Source organism: Hippoglossus hippoglossus, chromosome 18 (genome assembly GCF_009819705.1).
Source record: "Hippoglossus hippoglossus isolate fHipHip1 chromosome 18, fHipHip1.pri, whole genome shotgun sequence".
In the NCBI taxonomy this organism is placed as follows: Eukaryota; Metazoa; Chordata; class Actinopteri; order Pleuronectiformes; family Pleuronectidae; genus Hippoglossus; species Hippoglossus hippoglossus.
The window spans coordinates 7550489-7577909 of record NC_047168.1 but is presented as its reverse complement, the minus strand read 5'-3'; the positions used below and the strand labels follow the sequence as shown (position 1 = coordinate 7577909).

General features: G+C 43.3%; 1 protein-coding gene across 6 annotated transcripts in view; it reads right to left on the bottom strand.

The window, feature by feature from the left end:
- The window catches only part of LOC117752245 (collagen alpha-1(XXV) chain), a 146320-nt gene extending 119129 nt beyond the window's left edge, over positions 1 to 27191 (bottom strand). For 4 of the 6 annotated variants that reach the window (XM_034569474.1, XM_034569471.1, XM_034569472.1 and 1 more), the window contains exons 1-2: positions 26528 to 27191; positions 26293 to 26362 (exon numbers count right to left, since the gene is read on the bottom strand). In XM_034569474.1, the coding sequence (XP_034425365.1) occupies positions 26293 to 26362; positions 26528 to 26821 (364 nt within the window). In that variant the 5' untranslated portion in view covers positions 26822 to 27191. The remainder of the gene's footprint in view (positions 1 to 26292; positions 26363 to 26527) is intronic. The other 2 variants (XM_034569475.1, XM_034569476.1) reach the window with 1 other exon arrangement.
- Between the last annotated feature and the right edge of the window lie 230 nt (positions 27192 to 27421).

Sequence of the window (27421 nt, the reverse complement as noted above, 5' to 3'; positions counted from 1 at the left end):
TTTGAGTTATCGGGAACTAATGGAGTTGAAAATATATATAGATCAGGTTTGGTCTAAAACATTTATGCTTAAAGAAATAAATCCCACTGTGTTGAAACAGCAGATAATTAGAGTGCAGTTAAGTGTGACCTGAGCCATATTCACTTTGTCTCTCGCAAACTGGTAAAGAATTCCTCCTGCTAGATTTTCTTTTCTTGAGCAAGAAGAGCAGAAGGTTTAAGCTACGAGGAATTCCATGATCTATCACCCTCAGGTTCTCTCTCAGGTTCACAACACAGATTTGTTGACGCATTAATGAGATGCAATTTCTCAAAAGTTGTCATTGTACTCAGGTTATTACCTATACCTAAACATAAGAGACAGCACTAAAAAGCAAGTCTATAAAATGTGCTAGTTATATAAGCAGATATAACAATGGCTGATACTGACCAGAGAACATAAAAGGAAAAAAAACTACACCTATATGCTTTTATCTTGCCAAGAGGCAGGTGAAAAGAAGTTACTACCACCACTACTTACTAATACCACTAATAATTATAATAATAATACCAATAATAATAACAATCTATTTTCATTCACTTATTGCAGAATGCATCACAAAGAGGACAAATGAAGACTGCAAAACATTAAAGACATCAAGCAAAAATAATAAAATAGCATTTAAAATCAATACTAAATCTAAAATTAAGGACAGAAAATAAAAGAAATATATATAATTGAAAATGTATGGCAAAGGAAAATGATAAAAGAAACATAAGAGCTAAATCTCTTCAGTAAAAGTAAGGAAACAGATACGCAGGTGTACACAGTTATATGTATATGTCCAGTAAAGTTGACTTAACATGTATCTCATCTCAGTCGGACGATTTTGGTCGAATAAAGAAACCAAGAGGCTGCCTGTACTGTACAGTATCAGCGCTGGCTGGCAGCAGTGCACAGTATGAGGTAGTGTTCTGAGAAAGGGTGGAGGTATTTAAGGGTACAATGCAGTCATAGACAGCAGGCACTTTCTTCCTCCGCAGTCGCCTTTGGTTTACAACTGAAAATCCAAGCACAACACCGAGCTGGTTCAAGAGTCAGAGCGTAGCTTCGTCCAGTCTCCGAGCACCAGTCATTACAGACGGCGGTGATTAATACCATCGGCGTCGATCTTGTGTTATGATGACGACAGGCTGAGACTTTGTTTATAACTCACTGCCCAGATTGATCTGACCTTGTTTACATCTTGCTTAGAGCTCCTTTAGGAAAAAAGTTAAACCCTTGCTTAAACTATCAATATAGTTGATATACACTGCATGCCTAACATGGTTATGATTCGCAGGTTGGACCACAATAAGTCACCATGATTTCTCTGGTTAACAGTTGACAGCATTCTGACTTGGTGATATACTTTATGTTTGTTGTGTCTTGGGCAAAGAGATAAACAAACACATTCTTTTTTATTTGGCAGATGAATCACAAGTTTTGCCTTTTAAACTTCGGGTCATATACCTGCCAACCAACTGTCGGCAGTAGCAAGGTGTTGTAAACTGCCGGCTGATTGATTCGGCCGCAGTGCACAGTTCAGGCACCGAACCAGGTTTCAATTATTAGCACACGATGTTAAGTAACTGACAGACGACACTGCTGCTGCAGCGGAGACTGCAGCTGTCAAGTGCATTGAATGGCGAACATAAAACAATGCCGGTGGCTTGGCGTCAAATCAGTGGCCACGCACTGCAAGCACCAAGGAGGGAAACCATACTGTTACCATATAGGGAGAATAGTAATGTTGCCCACTGAATATAAATAGAGAAATAAACAATGTCAAATCAGTGTTCAAGTCTGTGCCTGTTCGTATATTTAACTTTCTTAGTGACATCCAACAGTCGCCTTTAGGTTATTTTCCCACTTTGTGTTTGACAGATTGGTAGATGTGTGTTATATTCTGCAGTTATGTGAACCCACAAGTTCATAGCGTATAAATAACTCGTCACTTTCAGGGACATTTCACATGCCTTGACTTCATATTTTAAGCATCTTGCTGGTCTTTTAATGCTGTTTTGTTTCCCATGCCATTTCATTTAAGTTCACAATATGTAACTTCGGCCACAAGGGGTCAGATGTCGTATTGCAGTGTCGTGTTCACCACCGTTGCTAATAAAATTTAATGGAGGTAAATATATAACATAGGTCCAGTCGGAAAGGAAACTGGTGTACGGTTAATACACCATTTGGTGATTGCTAATCGGCAGGATTATCATGAACAAGTGCACAGTAACTTTTCAACTCAAGCTCATGCCACGTTTAAGTATGTAAAGTGTTTAACACATATTTTAGGCAACTTAATTTGTCGCACATTGTTAGAAGCACCGGCAACATTTCTGCAAAATGCGATTTTGACGACAGCTATTGCATGTATCATTCACAGACATTTGAATGATTTAATCTTTACATACAGTTTAAATCCTAATAACCAACAGTGCTGTGATATATCACACTGAAGAGTAAATGCTGTGTGTAGCTTTAAATTATGTCACGTGTGATCGCTCTCTACGTGAGGTGCATACATGGACTGGATGTCTTACTTCTGACATAACTGTCGGTTTAACAGCCAATATAATCAGATTGCAGCGTAACTTGGACGGCCTACACTGATCATGTGGGAATGTTATGAAATATTGGCTGTTCCTGCGCTCAACTCACACACACACACACACACAGTGTAGTATCAAAACGTGGGTTTGCTAAAAAAGGAAATGTACACAGCTTCTGTTGTGGCTCTCATGTTCACAGCTGTCCACGCCTAGTTGGCAGACATCAACATACCCTCCCCTCTCTGAAAACTTAATAAGAGCTTCTCCAGACATCTTTCTGAGGTTTAAACTTCATCATTTACAAAGGTTAGCACTGCAATACTTGTCTAATTATGTAGATCAATGTCATCATAAATGTATAAGGTGTTTGTACAGGTCTACCTGAAAAGGAACATGTGTATATTTATATATGTACTGTATATATCTATTTACCTAGTGTTGAATCCCAATCTGTCTTTTCTGACCTTGCCTCAAGTGTATTTTTGCAAGTGAACGAGTTAATAAAATCATATTCTGAGAAGCAGCACCTCTCTAACTAGGCAAGTAACCTTCCTGCCAAGAATAAATCAATGACTGCCTCATTAAACATAACCCATCTGCCTGATTTGAAGGCACCTGGAAGCCTAACAGCGGCTGCGTGTGCTCGCTCCTCGCTGCGGTGAAATTGCTTCTGTAACACCTTTGAGGTCGTTCACAATCCTCACAGCAGAAAAGCTGCATTTCAATTAAAGCTGAGAGACTGGATTAGAACATTTTAACTATAAGTCACAAGCTTGGTCCCTGAAGTCATTTTTTTCCCCTGCACAGATGAAAATGTCGGCTTTTGCAGAGAGATATTTGGTCGGGGGTACAGAAGACTGCAGGGGATCCATTGGCAAACTGATCTCAGTTCAGCCCCAAAAGCTTTCAGCATTGAGCCAAGTTGTTGTGGACTTGAGGAGGGTGCCAAAGTGGGAACAGGTGCATGGTAATTTTTTACCACGGATGCCTGCTGGACTGTGTGCAGTTTAGAGCGAGCTTTAAAGCAAAATACAACAAAAGGTACATGAGAGACTAATTTAAAAGGAAGTGAGAGACGATGCCTTAGATAAACAGTTACTCCGCACATGCTCAACTCATCAATCATCCCAATACATTTGGGATTTGGGTGAAAAGGGGTAATCAGCTGCTGTGGCGTGAGTGTTGATCCTCGAATTCTAGTGGCAGGTGTTGCTGACTGACCCAGATCGCTTGATCGTATCCAGGATATTGTGGGGTCTTTACCGCATGACTGACATGCATGTGTCCTCACACGGAAATGAGCATGTTGTACACATGCACAGCTGTTGCACACGGGGACGGCTGCAGAAATACCAATACTTAACTACTAGTCCTGCACATGAGCTTCCCTCATTGATCTCTCCCATTATCGCTTACATTCCCTGACGGTGTCTGTTGCAGAGGATGGATTTGCACAGAGTTGGCCTCTGGGCATCAAACTTTCAATCAATGTAACAGTCACAGAGCTTGATGCTGTGAAACCGTCTTTCCGGTTAGTTTTCCAGGTTAGCTTGGTGCTAGTAACAAGAGCCTGATTCGTACATCCAACCATTACTGTCATGTTCTCAGTGCTAAGCATCAGTAAGCCTGTTTACATGTTCTTAAACCTCTACTATTACACTTCACTACATTGGTTACACAAAGCAGCTTCCTCACTGCAACAATGACCATGGGCCATATAGCTATGGAGTTGAAAACGCTGGGGTTTTTGAGTGTGCGGGTTCAACGAACAAAAGAACTATTGATTACACCATGCAGGGTTGTTTCTCCCCGTAGGTTGCTAATAGTTACCACATTGTAAACATTTCACCACAAGCCTTCATTCAAGGATCTGTTTCCCAGAAGAAGGGGCAGCCGTTGGCACCCATCAATCCCCCCCGGTACAGGAGTCTGTTTTGGCCCCGGCAGCACTGGTAACTTCAGAGTGAGAAGGAGAGAGGATGGAGGGGTAACTACTGGACTGTAGGGAGGGAAGAGAATCCTTGTCCCTGCAGCTACAGAGCACAGCACATGAACTGGCTCCACAAGATTTACAAAACGTGTTCAAGGCCAAGGTTTGTACCACAGACACAAAGAAAATATGCTCGAGGAAGGCCAATGCTCTATTTTGGTTTTGGGCAAAAAACTAAAGAACACTTCATCTTCTATATAACCAATGACACTCGGGTCTCTTGGCACTTCTTTACAGAGACAGGAACACTGCCGTTTCGTACTGGTTTGCTGTTTTAAGGCCATTTGGAGAAACTATATATTGTGTGCACTGGCCAGAACAACTCAAAACGTATGTAGAGAGAGCCAGTATATTCAACGCAGTCGTAAAGGTACTAATTTGACATCAGTGTTTATCGAAATTACCTGGTGCACAGGGTTGGTCAGGGTTGTTCAGGGGATTTAAAGCCAGCTGGACACTGATCTCCCCACTCACACTGCCACCTCACCAGCACTCCGTGAAATGCTAAGGTTGGATTGTGGGGCATGCATCTCATTCCCTAAAACGTTGTGGAGCAGGCTCCTGTAACTTTGATCCATTCGTGTGGCGACTGTCAACCAAAGACAAAAACATCTACCTTATAGTGCATCACAATGAAGATACCGCAAATAGTATTGTTAAGATTTCTTTCAGCACCATCTCTCTCGGACTTAAGCATCGCAACAGATGGGCTGGAATCTCATGTTGCCCCCTTGTTACTATTTCAGTCTCATGTGTTTTTGCTGCTGCCTGCCTCGCAATTCTGACGAGAGCTCTCTAAGGTCAAAGGTCTTGTCCATTCCGAGGGCACCAGGCCATAAACAAATGAGCAGCCATCTCCCAACTTCCTCTTTGGTTTGCCAGCACTGACGTGAGAGTGCGGTATCTGTGGCATCTCCAAAGAACCTTGAGGGTTTGGAAAGGTGGCGATTAATAGATAAGCTCGGGGGAGAAAAACACGGCTCAGCTGTCTGCCTCAGAGCCTCATCTGTTCCAGAAAGCATAGTCCGCCTGCCCACCCACATGCATTCATGGCCATGCTTTGACAAAATCTTGTCATCACTGTGTGGCTGATGTGATGGCACGGGTAGTGGCCTAAGGTCAGTGCAACCTGGAGCGATCATCATCGTGAACGTCTGAATTTCAAATCAGCAGTGTCAACTTCAAAGTGTCATTGATTAGAATACATAAATTCATCAATATATACAGCACAGTCCTATAAATTACTAATCAGTGTAAGGGCTACAGTTACCAATGTGTGTCATGTTTCAGATCGATGCAAAGAAACACAAAGATTAATGATCCACAGGACTGGGAGAGGTACTCTGTATGTTAACTGGAGATTACAAATATTCAGAGGCCAGACTTTCCAAAAATACTGATCACGGAGCAGTCAAATTTATCAATGGCTGCCAAAACACACAAGCCGCTGGAACAAACCTGGGTATTAATCACTCCATGCCATTTCAGGCTGGTGAAAGCAAACACCCAAACAGCATCCTGCAGCCAGTGGAGTAGAACCTCAGAGGATATGGAGCTTAGGGAACTGGGTCTGCGGCTGCAAAAAGTTACCATGACATAAAATAATTTGAAAAATCCTTAGAGAAAAAATAACATGATCCTCGAAGATTACGGCAAGGACCAGTTCAGCCTTTGCAGGAACTGAGGTGGCACAGGAGTCCTAATTGAGGCTGTCAGGCTTGGCAGAAGCCACATTGAAATGGACCACTGCACAGCTGCAAGGCGAGTGGACTGTCAAAATTTCCTGAGCGAGCACAGGGGATGAGGTTTAAGGTTTAAGTCGAAGATGGACCAGAATTTCTATACAGGATAGACTGAGGATTAAATTCTCAGGAACACATATATTGTTAGAAGTATTAAAAAGCAATACACAAATTAACATTTAAATGCATCTGAGTAAAGGGGAGCGTTGAGCCTGTTTCGACACAGAAAGGCTTGACAGATGATACAATAACCAGCAAAGCAGGACAATTGGAGGAACCACACCATGCTGCAACATGGGTAATATCACAGACAATATGGTAGCCATATTCCATTGACACCCCTCGAGGGCAAACACAGACATAACAGAAGGAACACACAAGCCAGACTTTCAGCCCTCCTCCACCCCCTGTCATCTGTTTTGTGTTTCGCTGGTGCTGTCTTGGCTAAACAGCAGCAGGCAGGACAGACCCTGCGGCAGAGCTCCAACACTCTTCCCTTCTTTAATCCCCCCCTCCGGCACATGCAGCCACCCCGGAGGTACTGCAGACATGCACCTGTCTGAGGGGATTCACTAAGTCTCATCCATAAACCAGACCCTGGGCCGTCATTAGGCATATATACAATATCTTGAAAAATAAATATTCTCTTTGCTGCTCAATATGTTTTATGCAAATGCTCTGTAAATGTAAGATGCAAGCGTATGATGAAATGTCATCACTGAAATTGCCCTCCACAAAATATATAATAGAGAATCCTCACATTTTTAAAGCTGGAGTGAGAGATTTTTTGCCTTTTTTCTTGTACAACCACTCAAAGCAACACAATGTAGTTTTTGTACCTTAAAATAACAGCTTCAAAGTTATTTTGATGATACACAAAGAGAATTTCTTCTTTTGAGGTTGCCTCTTCTTTTTCAGTCAGCTTGTAAACATATCAGTTCACAGAGAGGCTCAAACTGAGAGTATTTAAGACACTGATAGAAACGTGAATTTATGCCCTCCACCTGCAGGAGGGGGCCCTGGTGGATCAGAGAGCGATTCTTATATTGTCTTGCTTTAAATATATACACTGTCTAGATTTGACCACTAGTAGTGCTACAGAGCAATGCTGTTATGAGTGTGTCCATTTTATGTTTGTATTGAAGATGCAGATATGCACATGTGAGGAAGCACGCAACTCTTTCACGCGCTTCCACCCATTGACAGTTGGTGGCAGTAACATGCAAAGAAGTGTAGAAATGCACCAACAAAGGGCAGGAAGAAGTGGACTACTTGCTAGTTAACATGGATCTTAGGGGTGAACTCCACTGCACACGTCAGCCTGTTTTCATGCCAGTAAGAAACCGTTTTCTTTGGCCTTTTGTAGCAAATTTAATCGTCTATATATTTTGACAATGTCTGTCAATGTCTATCTTTGAATAATTCATAGGATATGGGAATTGTGGTAGAACCGTTTTCTGTCTTAACATGAATATTGTCACTCATCAAGCACAAATTCAAAGAGCCACTTATAAAGCTCAGATAATTGTGGCATCTAATATGCGTGTGGAGTTTTAAAGACAACTTTTTACAGCTGTACTACATTCCACGTCTGAGCCCTGGACTAGAGTCAGCTTAGTGGACATCCATCCCCACCACCTTATTTTAAAGAAAAGGTGTTGATCTCCCATCTTGGCAGCACGTATAGATACACTGGACATGTGCCACGTCAATCCACTATTTAATGACTTGATCATGGTATTCTTGTTTAAGTATCTAGTGATACTTGACCCAGTCGAACAAAAATTCGAATGGGATACTTAAATGAATTACATGACTATAAAATAATACTTCCCCATATAAACATTTGAGAGAGTTGAAATAGCAGATCTGAATAAGAAATGGCTTAAAAGGGCCTTCATGTTCTGTTCTGTTGTACTACTACAGCCATTACAAACACAGCGTAGAGAAATGCATGTTCAAGATAATGAAAAGCTGCCATGAAAAGGAAGTGGGCCTTTTTTCAACACTACCAGTTTGCTAATGTAGTATAAAAATCTGCGAACCACAGCTGGAGGCCATGTAACCACCAGCCATCCTTTAAAAAGGTAGCTTCAGGCTCACTATTATTTCTAAGTGTCATTTCTTTCCTGAACAGAGCCTCTGTTGTTTGCAGTGACATCCGCGGTGTGCCGCATTCACTTAATGAAGCATGCTGACTTCCTTGCTCCCCTGTGTGCGCCTGCACGGCCTCTCGGAAGACTGTGGAGTGTGAGGAGGAAGGAAGGAGGCTATAAAAGGACACTAAAAAAGAGACTGCAGCACAGGAGAGTCGGCGAGGCAGCGCCCCGCTCGGCTTGTTTACCACGAGCTCCCCGCTAATGTGGAACCGTTAAAGCTCTAAGTGTGGCTGATTTGCTTCGCATGCAAGAGGGCATGTGAAAACCAATGTGGTGCACTCTCCCAAATTTAAAACTGGACCTCGCAGGCTCTCACTAGGTGTTAACCAAAGCTTGTCTGCCTGTGACTCAAGTGGTCTGCTCACAATAGTAAGAGTAATTGCTTTCGAGAAACTGTTTTCTTGTAGGAATCCGGATGCTGCTACATTTTCCGGCACGTTGTGGAATTTTTTTACCTGAAATATTTTCTCCCTGGTTTCTCTTTGCTGCTCCAGAGGCAATTAATCAATGAATCTATTCCTCCTTCTGTACATTTATAGAAACTGTAAGTTGTGAAAACTCCACTGCGACGTCCTGCGTTCGAGTTAGGACACCGCCTTGTCCTGTGAGCGGATGGTTTCAGTGAGCAGACAGGAGCAGCCGACCACATGAGAGTGGCTGTGGTGGAAACCCCTCGGTAAACACTGAAAATCAATGCAAAGCCATGCAAGTGTTTTTCCGCACACTTTCAAGAGGCAGGGAGGGTTAGACGCAGAGACCACTGCTCTTTGATCTCCTGTGAATGTCTTAAAATGTTCTCTGTGAGTTAATTTTCTAATGGGAATCAGGTAAGGATGTGCAGCGAAAAGAGGACGGCTATTGATTGGACGAGACATAAATCTACTGATGGACAGTCTCAAATTAGACTCGTGCTATAGCTTACACAGTTTGTGTGGTCCAACCGTACACTGAATCTATAGATGGGTGACATGTTTCCACTTCCTCCCACTATTCAGAAATAAAATCCCAAATATCCCGGAATACGGACGCCACCATCATGAGCGTTTTGGAGCCAGAGGCGCGGTGGCGAGGTCCCACCAATACACGCACCCGACCAATCGTGAGTCACGCTCAGCTGTCAATAATGACGTGGTCACGTTAATATAAAGGGAAAAAAATAAAAAGTATAAGTACATACATAAATGTAGAAATATGATTAAATATTTAAATAAATGAAAAAATAAACAGTTTGTGATGGAAAAAGGCTGTTTCTGTATTTCTACATTTATATATTTATGTATTTTTACATGCATTCATTTATTCATATATTTATTTATGTATTTTTACCTTTATTGATTCATTCTGTATTTCTTTATTTCTGAACCCATATGTTAATTAGGTAGGTGGGCTTAACTCTAGTCTAAAGCCGGATTGGTTATAGCGGTGTGATCATTGGATCTACTACTGGCCGATATGCAGGGGCTTTACCATTAGCCCGCATTAGCTGCTATGCTAAAGCTCTACATAACCCTGCATCAGTTAATGTTATGCAAAGTTTTGTTGAGATATTGCAAAAAGGTAAGGTGGACGTTAAGCGTCATTTTCCCTTCACAAAAGTTGCTCCATATTTAAAACCAAAACAATGAGCTGAAACAGGCTAAAAAGCTACGTAGAAGTGAAATGCGTGAGGGGTCAGGGTTTCGTTTAAGTATCTGTGAATATGTGACTGTGAGTGACGCCTTCCACAACCTTGGGTTAATTCATGCTACTGCCACAAAACTCAAATCCAGTGTATGCTCAATTTACGTCGTCAACAGCCATAGACAGTTTACGCTTATACCACAAAACATAACAAGCGTTGGACACCAGTGCAAAGATTTCATGTTATCCCCGACATCTCCTGGATCCACGGACAAGCTCGCCTCTGTGCAGCCTGGATTTTGATACAAAAACAGTCTCGGCTTTGATAGCGAGTGCAAATATTGACTTCTCCAGGCCGCTTTTACTGCAGACTGATGGTTGAAGGGGCACAGACCTCCCCTGCTCCCAGAGGCCTGCTCGCCACACCTGCTGTGGCTTTGGCTGCCTTATTTACACCAGCACAAGTTGGAAATATCAGTCCAGGGCGCGGGCAAACCAGAGATGTACAGGGCTCATAGACACACACACACACACACTCTCTCTTCTCTGTTTCATCTCGAGCCCGGAGGGTTTTGGGGAGTCTGACAGGGGCTGCTTTCTTGGTCTGAACTCGGAGCCGTCTGACCTGAGCTTGAATTTCAACACACACGCACACACACCCACTCACACACACACCTACACACAACAGCCGAACAAGCTACAAGACCTAACTGACATATTCAATATTTTAAGACATCAATACGAGGCAGAACCTGACCCGCTTCATCTCTGTGACACGCTTAGAGTTTCAGAGGCCTCTAACGAATGTGGCGAGCGCAGGTAAAACTCCCAGCTCTCCGGCTACAATACTCCTTCATCGCGAGTCCGAAGCAATCGCTGAAAGTCACGCCGGTGAACTGCCGTGCTTCGCTGCGGTGAAAAAAACACCGACAGAGGGAAAATTACTCAGGATGAAACCTTTCCATGACTTTGGCATTTTGTCACGGCAGATAAAACAGTGTAGCATTCACTATCATCAAAGCGCGGTGCACAGAGTCGGCACAGTGGACTCTCACAGGGCCTGCTATTTTCATGAGCCATTTAATGTGGCCTCCGAAGACATTTATATAATTTATCATTCTGAAGCGTCACAGAAAACTGTCTTTTTTGCAGAGAGCAAAAAAAAAAAGCCCTGTTTGTTTCTCCTCTAACTTTGAAGGGAAACATTTTTTTTTCCCCGTAGCCTGTTTGAGGAGGGATTTAGTGACCTGAATCTTCTCATGGGGGATTCATATCAGCAGCGCACACACAGGCTGCTCCGCTTAAAGTGTTTTTTTTGTTGTTTTTTTTGCCCACCAGCCTGCTTCTGTGTTTTTCGGTTGCTGATTATTTTTTTTGTCTCGCCTCGTAGATAAGTCCAGTCAATAGCCGGAGACCCCTAACAGCTTGCTGGTCTCACTGAGGCTGGAGAGAGCCTTTGAACAGAGAAAAGAGGCGATTGGACGGAACAGAGCAGGGGCCTGCAGAGGAAAGGATGAATGTCTCCTCTGAGTCAAAGATCGCTTGTAAAAGACAGCTTTGCTCCTGGTTTGAAATCGTCAAACACGCCTTTCATGTCGTGGCGGACGGTAACCGAGGGAGGCGATTGAGGGATTTTTGAGCAGATAAGTCCCGTCCCATTAGAGAATATTTCGCTCGGGCTCCATCGGCGTCATCAATTCGAGCACGGAGAGATCTCATTTGAGGTCGTGCAGAAAGGGGGAGGGAGGAAAAAAAGAAGAAAAAAAAAAAGAACTGGCAGCCCAAGTGCAGACAGCAGCACAAAGAGGCGATTTAAGCGAACAATTATTAGGCCGTACCAGACTTGAATGGTTCGTGTGCACATGGGAAATTCTTCAACACATGGCAATTAAACACGGGTGGGTTGGGAAGGGCCGCGCACATGACCCAATTTTGACATCAAGAGGTGGCAAGCAGCGCCTTGATGATGTTTCGGTGCCTTTTGCGTAACCCGTTTTTACGAGCAGCTCGCCTCATTTTCTGACTTATTACGCCTCCGTTTTGGCCACCAAATGTAAAACTCTCAATGCTAGAGATACACTGCATCACACTTTCCCCTCCAACTTTATTCTCGCAGATATTTACGAGTGAAATTGACAGGTTGACAACATATGTAATGGATTATTTTTTTTAAACACATCTGTTGCCCATTTTTTTTACACGTTCGTATTCAACATTTTATGTACAACCTATAAGGAATACACTTTTCCAAGAGTTAGATGGGAAAGTTTAAACTACTCTCATTTCATTGCCGTAAAAATGTGTCTACAGCCAGCAGCAGGCTAACTTAGCTTAGCACAAAGACTGTAAAATGGGGGGTGACAGCTAGCCTGACTGTGTGAAGGTAATAAAATGGCAATAAGGTGCTGTTTCTCATTTCTTTTAGTCTTTACAAAAGTGTTAAAATTAAGCATGCTTTGCCTGCAGCTATCTCCTTGTGATGGCTGTCCCACGACAGACACAGAAAAGATTTCAATAATATTTTTGTTGTAATATTATGAGAAAAAATATGTAATTGAGAAGAACGTCATAATATTACATGACTGACGTTGTAATTAAATGAGAAAAAAGTCATAATATAACAAGAAAAAGAAATGGAAATAAACCACAATGAGAAATCGATAATCTAAGAGTTGACCACTACCAAATATTTCCCCCACTAAAGAGGCAATTTCCTCCAAGTCTGATATTCCCCTCTAAAAAGGACCCAGCCTAAAATCATGGCTAAATTCTCACAATATTTGGATTTTCTCGTAATGTTACAACTTTATTCTTGTAAAGTTATGAAATGTAATTTGTTTCCCCCTTAAAAATATTCCCCTTTCCCATAAATTGATCTCAGTTTTGCTCATGTGTATGATGTAAGCAGCTTCTAAACCCAAAACTCATTATATGTGTTGCAATCTCTTTATACACTTTAATTAAAAGGACAAAACCAGAAAAATTTCAAAGTGATACATAATTTTTTTTAACTCACTTCTTCCATCAGAGGTTTTGTTCCTTAGATAAATAATATAAATTTCTTCTTTAGAATAAGAAACCAAACACTTCAATATGCCCAAAGTCGCAGACAAAAATAAAAATATAGAATAATTAATTTGTATTTGTCAGGTTTAAATGATGCCTCACATGTGAACACAAATTACACCTTCTCAAACCTGACTTGTCTGACACCAGATCCGCTGGAGCATTAGCAGCCGCGGTGCGAACGAGGGAAGTCATTTCCCCACTTCCTCCCGTGTTGACTTTGGCTGGCACACGCTAATCCGAGAAGAGGCCAGGGGGGAGCGGTCTACCTGGCGCGGCACGTCAGAAAAACAGAGAGGGCGAAATGTGGTGCAAACCCCTTTTTTCGTCTCGCGCAAAGCACTCAGACGATGGCCCTTTGCACTTGCAACCGATCGGAGGTTCTCCTCACGTGCACTTCAGCTTAATGCAGAATGCTTTATGTAATGGTGAAATATACCCATGTTAAACTGTTTTCTTCACAGACACATTTATTGTAAAAACTCACTGCTGGATAAATGTTAGTTCGAAGGCAGCAGAGCCCTGACCTCTGTCAGCACCGCACCCTGCCTCGGGCGGCACCTCTCACAGGTAGCCTCATATCCGGCCCATTGATTTTGTCTTGCTTTGCACAAACGTGGGGGATGTGAGGCTGCAACCACACACATCACGGTATCAGAGATTTTCAACGGTGATGAGTTCTCTGTGATGACAGGCTGAAGATTTGTACTGAGTAGAGTCTGCAGTATTCCCTTTTCCGTCTTGAGCAGGGACTGGCAATGTTAACTTTAAGATTGAATTAACTCATTTCAACTCCACAGCATTTGCTGAAACTGCAACTGGATCTAGAGCCCGGCAGTGTAGATTTATGGGTATGACATTCACACGCAGCAGTGCCCTCACTCATGTGGGACTCTTCGGTTTAAAGCACTGAGTTATGTCGTATTATTCCCCGTTCTCGCTCAGACAAAACCGACAGCCTGCGTATTACCGGGACGTGACATTTGCGGTGACGCGGACACTTTGCCACCTCCTGCCCAAGGACCTCCACCTCAAAAAGCGGCTCCAAGTATAGGTGGGACAGCCAGGAGTGCATGAGTAACTACAAACTTTCCCATGTGCACAACTTTCCCTCCTAAGTGAGGAAAAAGGATGCCAAAGCTGACAGCAAACACGTGCTGCAGCTCCGATCCAGCTCTTAATTTGGGCGTCAGTATGTTTAGAAAATGTTCTGTATTCTTTAAAATTGATATTACAGATTTGGCAGCAGGAGAGAGACAAATTAATCTGCTCTACCATCTTTCCCTGGGCACTAAAAACACGATATCAAGTTCAAACTGCTGGCATGTCTTGTCACATTTAATCAGATGAAATCAACGTCGTGTAAAGTCACATTTCCATAATCTTTTCCTGTGGCTATTTAAACGTTCAACAGTGGCAGCAGAGGCCGGGGAGCACGAGCTCCGCGTGGAAAGGTAATTTGTTTTGAAGGTCAAGGGCGCTGTGATGGATCCCTGCTCATCTTTTCCTGTTTAGAACAGAGAAAAGCGATAATCTCTACTCCAAGCACTTCAGATCAGTCATGCTGACACGCCATATATCTGCGAAAGAAAGAGGGTTCACTTGTCATTTACTCACAATAAAGATAACCTTGACCAGACTCCTCTACATTAAGTCACAGTGACTCAGGGCAGACAGTTTTCCCATCAGCCATCACCACTATCGTCCTGCGAGTTTTCAGGCGGTTTGACCAAACTCTGGTTGAGCTTTAAACACAGAAGCCATTCATTACTGTACACATTCACAACAACAGCATTCAGGTGAGGGGTGGTGCAGCAAGCAGACAAAAGGACTTAAAGTTACAATTCTGCTGCGTAGACACCAGTGTCGGCCCTAATCACCAAAAGCTCCCTTGACATCTTTGTCTGTGTCTTATACATGTGTGGCACTACACTCGCTGGTGGTGAATCCTGCGGAGGATCTCCTGCTGTTTTGGGGCTCATTCAGACATTCTGCTGACTGTTTACGAGGGGGCTGGCTGGAGAAACTCCCGAGCACGTCCGGAGGCTCTCTCTCTGACATTTGCCTTCTCACATACAGTCCCCTCTGGAGAATGTCAGGAGATTCTCCGGAGTTCAGCGCTGCATAATCTAAACTTCCACCATATCTATTTATGAGCATTAAATCCAGCTACAAACAGATCACACAACAACTCAACGTTTTAAATCCAAGTCGACCTACAACAGAACTTCAACATATAATACACTGCACTGCATATTTCAACACCTCTAGTCGGGTACATGCATAGAATTTCCAGCATGTGTTGAATTTATCCGGCTCATGCTCTACCTGAAGCACCCTGCAGCTGCCACAGCAGGTGGCAAGTGCCACATTCTGCGTGAAATGAGCGGCACTTAGAGCTCAAGCCAGCATAAACACACTGTCCTTCTCGCTGATAACTTTGCATTGCAGTAACTGGAATCTCACAAGATGAGAAAATGTTTGAGATATAGCAGCACGGCTCGTGGGAGGTGGCTCATTAACCTTGATCCTAACTGGGCCTCGAAGGACGCCGTGTTGACTGGTGGAGAGTCAAAAAGGTTCGATGATGTCAGGGAAACTATGGAGCCCATAAAGGTGATGTTTTGTTATCTTGTGCGCACAAGATAATAACTTGTTCGCATGCGATAAATATCTCGTGGGAACAAGTTAATATCTGCATAGTAAATGTTTAATTGGCTTATGCTTTGAAACGCATTGAGGTAAGTTGCTTTTAAATCTTTTAAGAGCAGAAATAATTTCATTATATGACATTCCAAGGTGAAAATAAAACTTGATCTCTCCATCATAGTGTGTGCATGTGAAGTCGTGAGGGATGCATATGAATATTTAGTAACTTAAGATATTTTTGTCATGTGCAAACAAGATAAAACATATCACTGTTTGGGACTTTTTGTGCAATATCTGCAGTTTACAGCCATCAAGGTCAGTCCCTAATGAGCTATAACCAGAAAAAAAAATACTGTTACACAACAACACACTATCATTTCATATTGCAACTTTTCCTCAATGTTTCTGACGACACTGGAGCAGAAAAACTCCACAGCACTGACAAACCCAACCGAAAAATAACTAATCTGTGTACAAGCACAGCAAGCAATTGAGGTCATTTCCTACAAATATAGGAATTAATGCAGCCATGTTAAGCACGAGAATGTAGAACACATTAAAGGGAACTTCACTGACTTGTTTGTGTCTGTGCATCATTTGGATGCTGCATTCGGCATAAATGAGCATTATACTTTTAGGTTTGCAAGCAGAATGTATAAAATATGCATGAGATATTCTGATTTACAATCTCATAACATTTCCACTCAGTGGGCCCGATTCATTAAAACCTAACAAACACGACTGCGTGCACACACACACAAACAAGTCATCAGCCTCGGAGTGAACAGCATGAATCCAGATGAATGGTATTATCAGCCGAGATATTCTTTCTTCAACACCATGCACAGGAAGAGGGAAAACAAATCCAACCCCAACTTTAAATCAGTATCAGCAGTTTCATTCTTAGTCATTCTTATATTTTGTTAAAATGTGTTTCTAGCTGTAAAAAGGTCTGCGTCCATGTGGTGACCAGGGACGCACAACTGGACAGTGGTAGGATTGTCTTATTGTACTGTACTGTATGCTTCACATTGACATCAAGGTTAAAAATATTCAATTTTTGCAGGAATTGCATGATGACACAAGCTGGGGGGGTTTTTTTGGTGGTCACAATGTTTGGTTGGTTTTATTGGTCACGATACTCCTGCCCCCAGCCCCTCATGTAAACACTTCCTTTTTCCAGATCAGCAAAGTTTTGGTGCCTAAGTTCAACTAGTTTGTCTGTGGTTCGATATGAGGCACTGGCTCCAAACAAGCTCTTGAACTGCCTTTGTGGAAAAGGGGCATGAGATAAAACCCCAGATGATCCCACAGAACAATCTATTAAGCCATCCGTGTGCAAGTGTTTAACCAAGATCAAAATGTTATTTTATTTTGGCTTTGAGAGGAGCCAGAAACCAGGGACAAGGCTCAAAAGGCTTGAGATGACATGCTTTATTGTTTTCAGATTGTACTTGTTATTTTCACATGAGAACTTGAGGATGTGGGCTCATCCCCCAAATTAGTTTTTTCTGATAAATAATCTGTAATTCCAGAAGAAATTTTGTTTTTAGTTGAGACTAAAAATCATTTCCTTTGCTTTGGACGCAATGCCTCTCTAATGCAGGTGGTAAACTGCCTCGCCAGAGACACACTGACAAACACACTGATTCATTTATCCCTTGCAAACGTTATCTATGTCTTGAAATACAAAATGTCAAAGAAATCCAAAGCTTGACAGACCGGCTGTGTACGGTTACTGATCCTAAACCCTGATATCAAGGGAATAGTTTTAGCCCCCAGACAATTATTTCATTAATTTGTTTCCCGTGCTTTCCCTTTGACCTTACCACCGCACATCTAATCTTACATCACCACAATCTAATTTCTACTCGCAGAATTAAGAACAATTGAAAACCGCTCCACTATAAAGGGCATCAGTGATCTCCGCAGACGAGCACAGTTCAAATCATTACACCACAGTGTCCCAAACTAAGACAAGACATCAGACAAACCTATTTTCAGGCTGCATCAGCGCTGTTTATCAAGCTGTCAGAAATTACAATCTAACCAGCCGTCTCGCCTGCTTGGTCCATATCATATAACCAGCCAGTTAAATTAAAGTGCATAGGCTTGTCTGTCTCACCACTCGGTTTCCAGGCCTTAACTGTGGCTTACACAGCTGTTTCTACCCTCCTCTTCATCAGATACAAGGGGAGGGGCCCCTGAAAAGCAACACTGACTGTGCTGTATGTCCAGACCATGAGCGGAACCATCTGCGTATCAATCCATCATTCCTGACACCGACGCAGTGGTCGCATGTACAGTGGGGTCATCAGACGTTTGTTAAATTTGGCACCTTCCTGACTGTACTGTTTGTGTTTGAGCCCAATTATTTCATTGCATATTCAGGATAACCACAAGTGACAGGGGGAATCCTATACATAAAAATAAAAAGGAATAATAGTGGTGCCTATGGTTTAATTAGAAAGCAGAGTTCCTCAACATTTTTAACATCATGGCTTGTTGAGGAAATTAAGAATGAGCGGCTTCCATCCATTTATTTTATGCTTTCTCCCTCTTTTACTTTAGAAAATAAAATTAACGCAACCACAGTAACTTCAAAAATCTTTGCCGCTGGTGGACTGAGTTACAAAAGCTACAGTGAGGTACCACAGGGCGTCACGCATGCACAGCTGCATGTTGTTGCGGCGTCTCCACACATGCGCCAGTGGGATCGTCTGCGAGCGCGTGCATTTCCTGATCCAGTTGTGTCCGTGAGTGTGCGACAGCATGTTTGTGAGTGCACACGGGCTCAAATGTTTGCTCGGTTTATTAGCCTCTCAGATCTTCAGGCACGACTCAAATTTCATGTCACATTTAGCACATACGGCTTCGAGAAAGAAGAGCCAGCGAGCGAAGTGAAAGTCCCCTGGTGAGTGGTGGAGAGGAGCGTGTGTGGAGGAGGGGGGGGGGGGGGGGGGGGGGGGGGATCTCAAGCAAGACGTCTCACACTGAACATAGAACAGGACTGGAGGGGAAAAATAAGAGCAAGCCCTTAACTGAAAAAAAAAAAATACTGGACTTCTCAGTGATGTGTGGCTCAGAGGACAGGAAACAGTCTGATCCAACTGTTTAGAGACCGTTTTGGTTTGCTTTGAGTCTAACCTCTTGGTGGCGCCCCCGGGGAGTCTGGGAGCATACATCATCTGGCCAGCTGCTGGGCAAACTCTGCTTGCCTCCATCACTTTTTCCACTTTGAGTAAAATCGCTAGAATCCCCGCTGTCTTTGGATTGCTCGCTTGTTTTTGTCGAGAAGTGGAGGTTTTGGAAATTGAAAAGAGGACTCGCAGAAAATGTTCGCTCTAATGAACATTTTTGCAAAAGTGAATGTTGTGAAGGGGACGCAACAGGAGGTTGGGATTGACATTTGTATATAATGTCCAATTCAGCAAAAGACAATGACTATGTTTACATGGACACCAACATTCCTGTATTAGTCCAATTAATTAATTAATTAATTAATTATCTCCAACAAAGTCTATGAATCAACAGAAGCCAGAGCTGGTACCGAGTTTGAGTTGACTTCCAGGACATAGACAATGTCACTTCATGTAAATAATAGCTCAAAGTTCAAAAACAGTGTGAAGGAGGGATGTTTGCTGTGAAGAGGTTAAGTGCCAATTTTTTTTACCTCTGATGACGCACATTGTTAAAACGCCATTGTTGTAGATGGTTGTCTGGTATTTTTTGAAACATAAAGTTCACCCCACCTCCACACACCAGTCATTTCTGTACAGTCCCTTACAGGTTTAGCACCGAACTGACAAATGACTGTGTCAAGGTGCGTTGTTTTTGGACTCAGGAGCTGAAGATATCAGGAAAAGCTCTCGAGCAAATGCTGCTCCAAGTCTGTGGCCTCAAGAAAATAAACAGACTCTGCAAATGCCAGTCATGCATCGTTTTTCTAAAATGTATCTTTTTACCCATGAATGGTGGCAAAACCATATTAACCATAGTTTGCATGTCAGGCACACGTTGGTGAAATTATAGCTTCCTGCTGAGCCACGTCCCACTGCTTCTTTTTTCCTGCACACCAGCCTGTTTTATTTGTAGTGCCTGTTCTTATTAGACTGATGGAGTGCAGACCAGCAGCATCTGTGGCCCTCACCCCCCCATCCGTCCCTGCCTGCGAGGGCTGAGAAGCCTGGGGCATAAAGCCACAGGCGGTGGGAAGGGGTGGGGGGCAGCGGCGGAGTGTGTAGGGAGTGCCTCGGGGGTTCCTCGTTTTTCTTTTCTGGAGCCCTAGAATTTCCATGACACGGGCGAACACTGGCATCGCCGTGCATTACTTGTGATTCGAAACCGATGACAGACGCTGGAAAATCATTCCTTCAATTTCAGTCAAAGCACATGATATAAGGGTTGCTGCAAGGAAACAGGCGTCGGGTGCTTAATTGCGTTTTACAGAGTATGGATTTATGCATCACGCCAATAATGATTCATAAAGAGGAAATATGGACTATATATCAGATGTTTCGCCAGGAAACCATAAATGAGACAAGCTGGTAAAAAAAATAGTGTTAAAATGAGATTAGATCATTAGAGTTCGAGTAAACAGAAAACTCCTCAAACATCATTGCGGCCTTAAGGCTCATTCATACTTCCATTACGTATGAAGAGATACGTCAAACGATGTAATCATCACTGCCCACAAACGTCCATCATCCTTTGCATTGGCATGGTTGTTAAGGAGTACATCCACTAGGGGGCAGCGCAGAGTCAAGAGCCTCTCACAAAAATAAAAATGGCATCGTGGAGGAGGTTGTGATAACGAGGCAAAAGCATCTGTTTGTCCTATTGCCAGGGCAAAGTAAAATCATATAGATGATGTCGCCATTGATGAAATGTCTATGTGTCTCGCTCAAACAATTGGCTACACTGCCCCCCCATGATTACCTGTGATACTACTCCGTTTCCTATGTATCCATAAACTTTCAGAAGGTGCGCACAAATATGGACGAAATGAACGCAGAGTACGGACAGAGGGCTTTGTCCGTTTCCGTATCTAACGTTGAGCATAAATAAGCCTTAAAGGGTCGCAGAGAAATCACCATATTGAACAGTAGACCAGCTGTTCCAGAAGGGCCACACTGGAGGTTCCTCCTTGGCCATTAAACGTTCTTTGAATACTTGTGGCTCAGGGACGAGGGAGACATGTGGGCGCGTGATGGGAGGTGAACTCGAGCCATCACAAAGGAGACTTCAGTAGACTTCAGAGGGAGGATGACTGAAAAGTTCAGTGGGGTGTCAGAGGGCACCGTGCAGATGCGACAGTGTGAGAGCGGCCTTTTGTGGAGGAGTTGCCACCCAGCTCTGACAGAGAGGCAGAGGAGTCAAGCTGCTGTGGCCATGGAGGAGCGGCATGAATTTGGGGGAACGACACTGATTTCCCTCCTCTACTGGATGATGCAGGGCGATGGAGGATGGGGTCATGTCGGATCAACACCAGAAAAGGGCCCGTTGATCGTCGCCAGCCCTGCCAATGCGATGCTCCCCAATTCTTTTGTTCAATATTTAAACAACAAATTTGCTTCCATGCATGATAAAGAGAGAGCATCTACATGAGCAAACACCACACTGAATACACTGCAAATATAACTGGCTCAGACCTTCCTTCGAGCCTCATGCTTGAGTTAAGGGACCAGGAAAAGTTTAAATGCAGCACATTCAGCATTCAACTGTCCTCAAAACAACTTGGGTGACATTCTCTAGGAGCTTATTGAAGCCCTAGGCTGATGGCCCCAAAAAGAAAAGAAAAAAACACACTGGAAGAATTGTGAGCCACATTGAACAGTTTTGTCACTGTCCAACTTTGGGCTTTGAAGATGTAAAAATCTGCAATGAATCCTAAAGGGAAAACATTAATTTTCTCACAAACGCGGCCCATTTCTGGGGCAAATGCTAAACTGGAGACAATCTTTTCATTCAAATGTGGGTTGCACTGTGGTGATGGAAATCCCAGCCAAGCTTCCTACTTTATCCCACACAAAAAAATTACGATTGAGGATGGGCGTCAGGAAACGGTCAAGGACACACGAGACGGACCATGAGGCGCGAGCATTTCAATTCAGCTCCCCTCCTTTGAAATGCTCTCCCAGCCTAAGGTACCTTCAATCTCCTGCGGAGCACTGTTGTGACATTGCTCGTATAAAAACCATGTCATCTCCTCTCAATTCAGAGCGTTCCCTCGGGTTAGTGTATTGTAAAAAAGGAGAAAAGTGTGCCACCCTTTCAAACCCTCCACTCACTTCCAGTGCTTTCAGCTCGCATGCCTTATCATCTCCGATAGAAAAGAAAGAAAAATGCTGAGTCAAAGGTACAGAGAGACCATCAGTGCTATTTCCAGCATCCTGCCGTTTAAAATAAACTGTGTTTGAGAATTGGAAATTAGAGGAAATGCCTCACTTCTGACTTTTCGTCACAATAAACCACGTCATGTTAATTTATTGGGACTGACGTAAAACCTGAGCTGAATGAATTAAGCTTGTTATGCCTGCAAGATGTTATTGACTGAGTGGAGTACATTATGCCCACGGTTTGCATGTAGATTCCCCTTAAAGCAATTAAGAGGCAATCAAAATCATGATTGCCCATTCACCAACGAGGCTCCACCGTTAGCCTCCGGCCTCGTTTGCTCACAGCGACAGCTTCCCCCCCTAACCAGAAGCAGCTGGGAGCAGCGGCTACCTGGAAGCCTGTTTAGCTTTACATCGCACTCAGTAATTACACGACCATTAGGGCACCTCCCAGCACCAAACCACACAGAGGGCTTAATTTAAAAAGCTGTCGGTGATTAATTACCCGTTGCCCACCAAGTTGATATTTGAGGGGATTGGCACAACTGTAACTGTATCAGGCTGCTGGGATTACACAGTGTTAGGCGGGGGAAAGGGCGGGGAGGGGCGCGGGTTGGCTAAAGGAGTTGAAAAGAGGTGATTGGGTTGATAGAGTTGCGGCGTGTGTGGTTTCCCCTCTTGTGAAGTGAATCGAATGTGGATATACTATCGATTTTATTTTGAAACCTGGTCCATACCATCCTGCTTCCCCTCGCCCTTCACAACCACTATTGCCTGGTTAAAAAAAAAGTCCAGCACATTAACAAGTTGTACGTTGTCGTTTCTCCTGCAGTGCACCTTCAGCTGCTGTTCAGCAGCCAGGCCTTTTGAAGCGTAAACTTCAAGAAATGCTGCAGAGTGGGAAAAGGGGGGATGTATGGGGGAGGAGGGGGTTTGAGGTGTATGGGTGAGTAAACAGGGAAAGCACAAAGCACCAGAGCTTGCAGAATGCACATTTTATTACAGTCCCATTAAACAACAGGCCCTGCATGGAATTCAGATCCCAGGGGAGGAGAAGGTAAACAAACAAAAAAAAAATGGAAAAAGAAAAGCAGCCTGCCAACACTGACAATTATTAGAAGGGGACTCGCTTCGCAGAGCGGCACAAAGAGCGGGTGTGACGATAGACATTTTCACACCGGGTTGGTTTGAGATTTATTTTCTTTGCCCCTACACCAGAGACATTTTACACCAACTGTATGGTGTGAAAACTGTTTTTCAAACCCAATGTGCGGCCCATAAATTCTGACATGGGTTTAATCTGAACATGGGGTCCCTGTTATAATTTCAGAAGGAAAAACACACACACACAGCTCTGTGAGGGTGAACTAACATTAAGCACAACAGCACTTTGAGGTTAACACAAGCATAGTTAACATGCTCACATTACAATAAACACAAAGTACAGCAGAGGCTGGTGGGAATGTCTTTATATGCATTTAGTCATAAATAAAAAATTTCTACCAGCTGACGGCCCGAGATGAGAAGTCATTATTTCAGCCTGGACCAAAGTGATAAACTATTGACATTCGCGTCCCTACAGCTACATCACTTGCGTGGCTGAAAAGACATTTCAGGTTGAGAACCCGTCTAAGTGTCGAAATGATTTCAGTCACGCAGAAGCTAATAACCGAGTCCTAAAATGACGGGGCTACAGACATCAGCAAAAACCTCCCCCTCTTTCACTAATTTATACATGAGCATTAAATCTAAGTTAGCGACAGACGTTCTCAGATAAAGATGGCACAAGAAAAACTTCCTCCGATTCAGAGACAACCTATAAAATATCCCCAAGCTATGGACCATTGCTTTGTCTATGCAACCACTCCATCTTCTTTGACAGCAATAAAGTGAAGACTGCGAAAAGCACATTACTGTCCTCCCCTCAAAGAAAAAAGAAAAACCACATCTGAGCCACATGCAGTCTTCCTCGACAGAAGAGAGGATAAATATTGAGTGAACCCATTCAGCATTCATAAAGATATTTGGCCTGAAAAAAGCCCAGAGCAGAGCATTTACAAAGTATGGGGCAAACTGGCAACTGGCATCCACCAGTTTTCCAAGATCAAGATCAGTACCGCCTTGGTTTTAGCGTTGTCGTGCTTCATTTCATGTGAAATGTTTTCATTGTTTTATTTCTGCCCTCTACAGAAATGTGGTGGGAGAGAAAGAAGAAGAAAAAAATAGCGCATGACACATGATAGGGATTGAGAGCATCTCATTACGGTTAATACTTGTAAATACTTGGGGCTCATTAATTCAGGCGTTTTCACAGTCATTCGCCAAAGATAAACCACTTGTGAAAAGTGAAGAATTAGTGCCATTTATTTACGATTATCACTTTCCCTGCTCTTGGTTCTTCTTTCATGAGACATGATACTCGTTTGAATGTGTTGCTGCATGTTTCCACAAGAGGGATTTTTTAAATGGCTTTATTTATGGTTTGACTCTCTGGCTTCAGTTGGGATTCAGCGTCTTGCTCAAGGACACTTTGGCCCTGCAGTGCAGATGCTTGCCGACACTTGGGTTGTCCATCTAAGAAGATCCACCCACAATGCTCCTATTTGTCTCTCTCTCACTATGTATCTATGTTACCGACAATATGTTCACATTCCCAACTAAAGGTGACCAAAGCTGAACAGAAACATACCTCCTCATCAAGCTTTTAAAAGTTGTGAAAACACAGCAGTTTCTTGCAGCATGTAGGAAATAACCTTGCAGTTCCGACAGCAAAAACGAGCATGAGCTTCACGTGTGGCTAATTGAGCACATGGATGTAGATATTGCTAATGGACACACTAAGCAATGAGAGTATAGACTTCAGCGTTTTTTGTCATTTTCACAGTTATCCAAGTCATGGATTTAGATGTAAAAATGTAAAAATCAGACACATTTAGGGAACTGATATCCATTTGGTGCAACTTGGTTGAATTTTAAGGGGACTGTTGTGCCTTTGCGGAGTTAGGCGATCTACTGGGTGACATGCTAGTTTTATCTCATTTTAAAAAGGATCATGTTTGACAGACCTTTGCCATTTGTGGAAACCAATTGTCAGTGATCACTGATTTTTCAACCTAAAAATGTATAAAAGGCTAAGAGCGAATGAATGAAATAATGGTGTCTGGTGGCATCTTGAAGAAATCCACATGGAAACACTCATTTTGTAAACTTTGCGAGCCAAGAAAACCAGCCATGTGTACAGCTTAGTAACAATAAAAAGTTCTCACAATCCAATGGGTTTTTAAATAATTTATCTATCCGATATAGCGGGAGAATTTCCTCAACTCATTAAAAGTGCACTTAATCCTTAATTTTATCTGGGGGAAAAAAGGAAATACCTGGTTTTCACTCAACAGTGACAAAATTCTATTCCTCTGAATTTTATGAGGAACAGCCCTGATAAATCTACAACAAGAGGAAAGGAGTCTTAATGGACTCAAATTGCAGAAAACAGAAAACTCTGTATGAATTATTTGTTTAAGATGCCAGAGAGGTGGAATTCTTTCCATTTTAATCTTCACTGCCATCAACCTGGAGCTGTCAATCCCTTGTCAATTCCCCATTTTTGTGATTTCACCCCAATAACGATGATGCACAACAGTGAAAACCATGACTTTTATAGGAAACTATTTGATATCACTGTTCAAATTCTGCAGCATCCTCTTTAACAACATCTCCCTCACTGATGCTCTGAATAATCCAACCTTGTCCCAACATGATCAGGGTGCTGACCCACACTGGAGGAATAAATGTTTCCATCTACTGGGGAGAAAAGAGAATTTCATGTGGCTTTAGTGGACGGGCAAGATCAAAAGTCAAACCTCTCAGCACCTCTATGTATAGACCACAGTTAAATAGCTTTCTCTCTGTTATGCGTAATGACCATTCAGCTGTCCGCATCCCTCACAGTCACAGCTCCACCAGACTATCAACACATATCCAGACTGGTGGGTGTCATCGGTTTGAATGGAAGAAATTAAGGAGCTGTTCATTCTTACATCAATTTAAACAGGCTTCAAATCCACTCTCAAATCTCTCACACACACACACACACACACACACACACAGAGAGCGACAGAGAGAAAATGCACTGGGGAAAGTAGTTTCCTTTACCTGGAGGGCAGTTGCATTCAGGTGAGGTTTGTCTGGCAGTCCGAATCTTGACAAAATTTTCATAGGAGCGCTGGAATATTAAAAGAAAGCAGATTTAATTCACGTGCACAAGATTATTTGCGTAAATTTCAAGCGTTTGGAGGAAGTGTTGCCTGAATAGGGTCAGTGCGCCGCGGCCAATTAAGCAGCTGAAGACAGTTAACTCATGGAGAGCAAGTGCAAGAGCCAGACTTACCTGCGAGAGCAGCTCATCAACTCTCTGTTGAACCAGTGAGCTCAAGTCATCCATGGAGGAACCGGGGGCGCGGATCAAGGTCTGCCCGCCATTCACACTCTCCAAATCCACAACCCGGTTCTGAATGTCCGCTGCGTTAATGCTCAGAAGGACGCAGAAGGCGACGGACGCCACTGAACATAAAGACGAGATTATGTTCAGCAGTGTTGTGCGGCGATGCCCTCGCTTCTCAGGCGCCACTTTCTCCATTTTCTCCACGCACTTTGATGCTCCTCTTGCCTTCGCGATCTCCATTCAGCAACACACGCTGTGGGGAGCAAACTGCATCTGGCGCGGAGTCACGAATTTTGTGGCACACTCTCCTGTGCGTGTGCGTGTGTAAGTGTAAGTGTGTGTGTGTGCGCGCGCGCTTGGCTGCGACGCTGCGCTCACGTACAGGGACTTAGTGGTGACAGCGACAGACAGACGAGCGGAGCCCCTCTCCTCTCTGCTCCAGCCAAAGCAAAGTGAACCTGTGTGCACGGCGGCGCGCTGGGGCTCCTGCAAACTTGTTGCACCGAACCTTGCACAGTAGTCTCGCGCGCAGGAAAATGCCCTCATGCACAATAAAGTCAAAGCCTGGGGAAACACAAGGCAGCGCACATGTGGTGGAGGCAGCGTTACCACTGTGCAGGCGTGCTCCCCCTCATTACGCCAACAACACGCCTCCAATCCATCCTGACTGATTATCATCATTTATTGACGCGCTCTCAGTTAACGTGAAGTGCACTTATGATATTGTTCCCATGTGAGATTTATGAAAAAACAGAATTCTGCGTATTAGACCCATTTAGCCTATATTCGCATGTTTATTCGCATTTATGGCTCAAAGTAAGAGCATCATAAAACAACAAA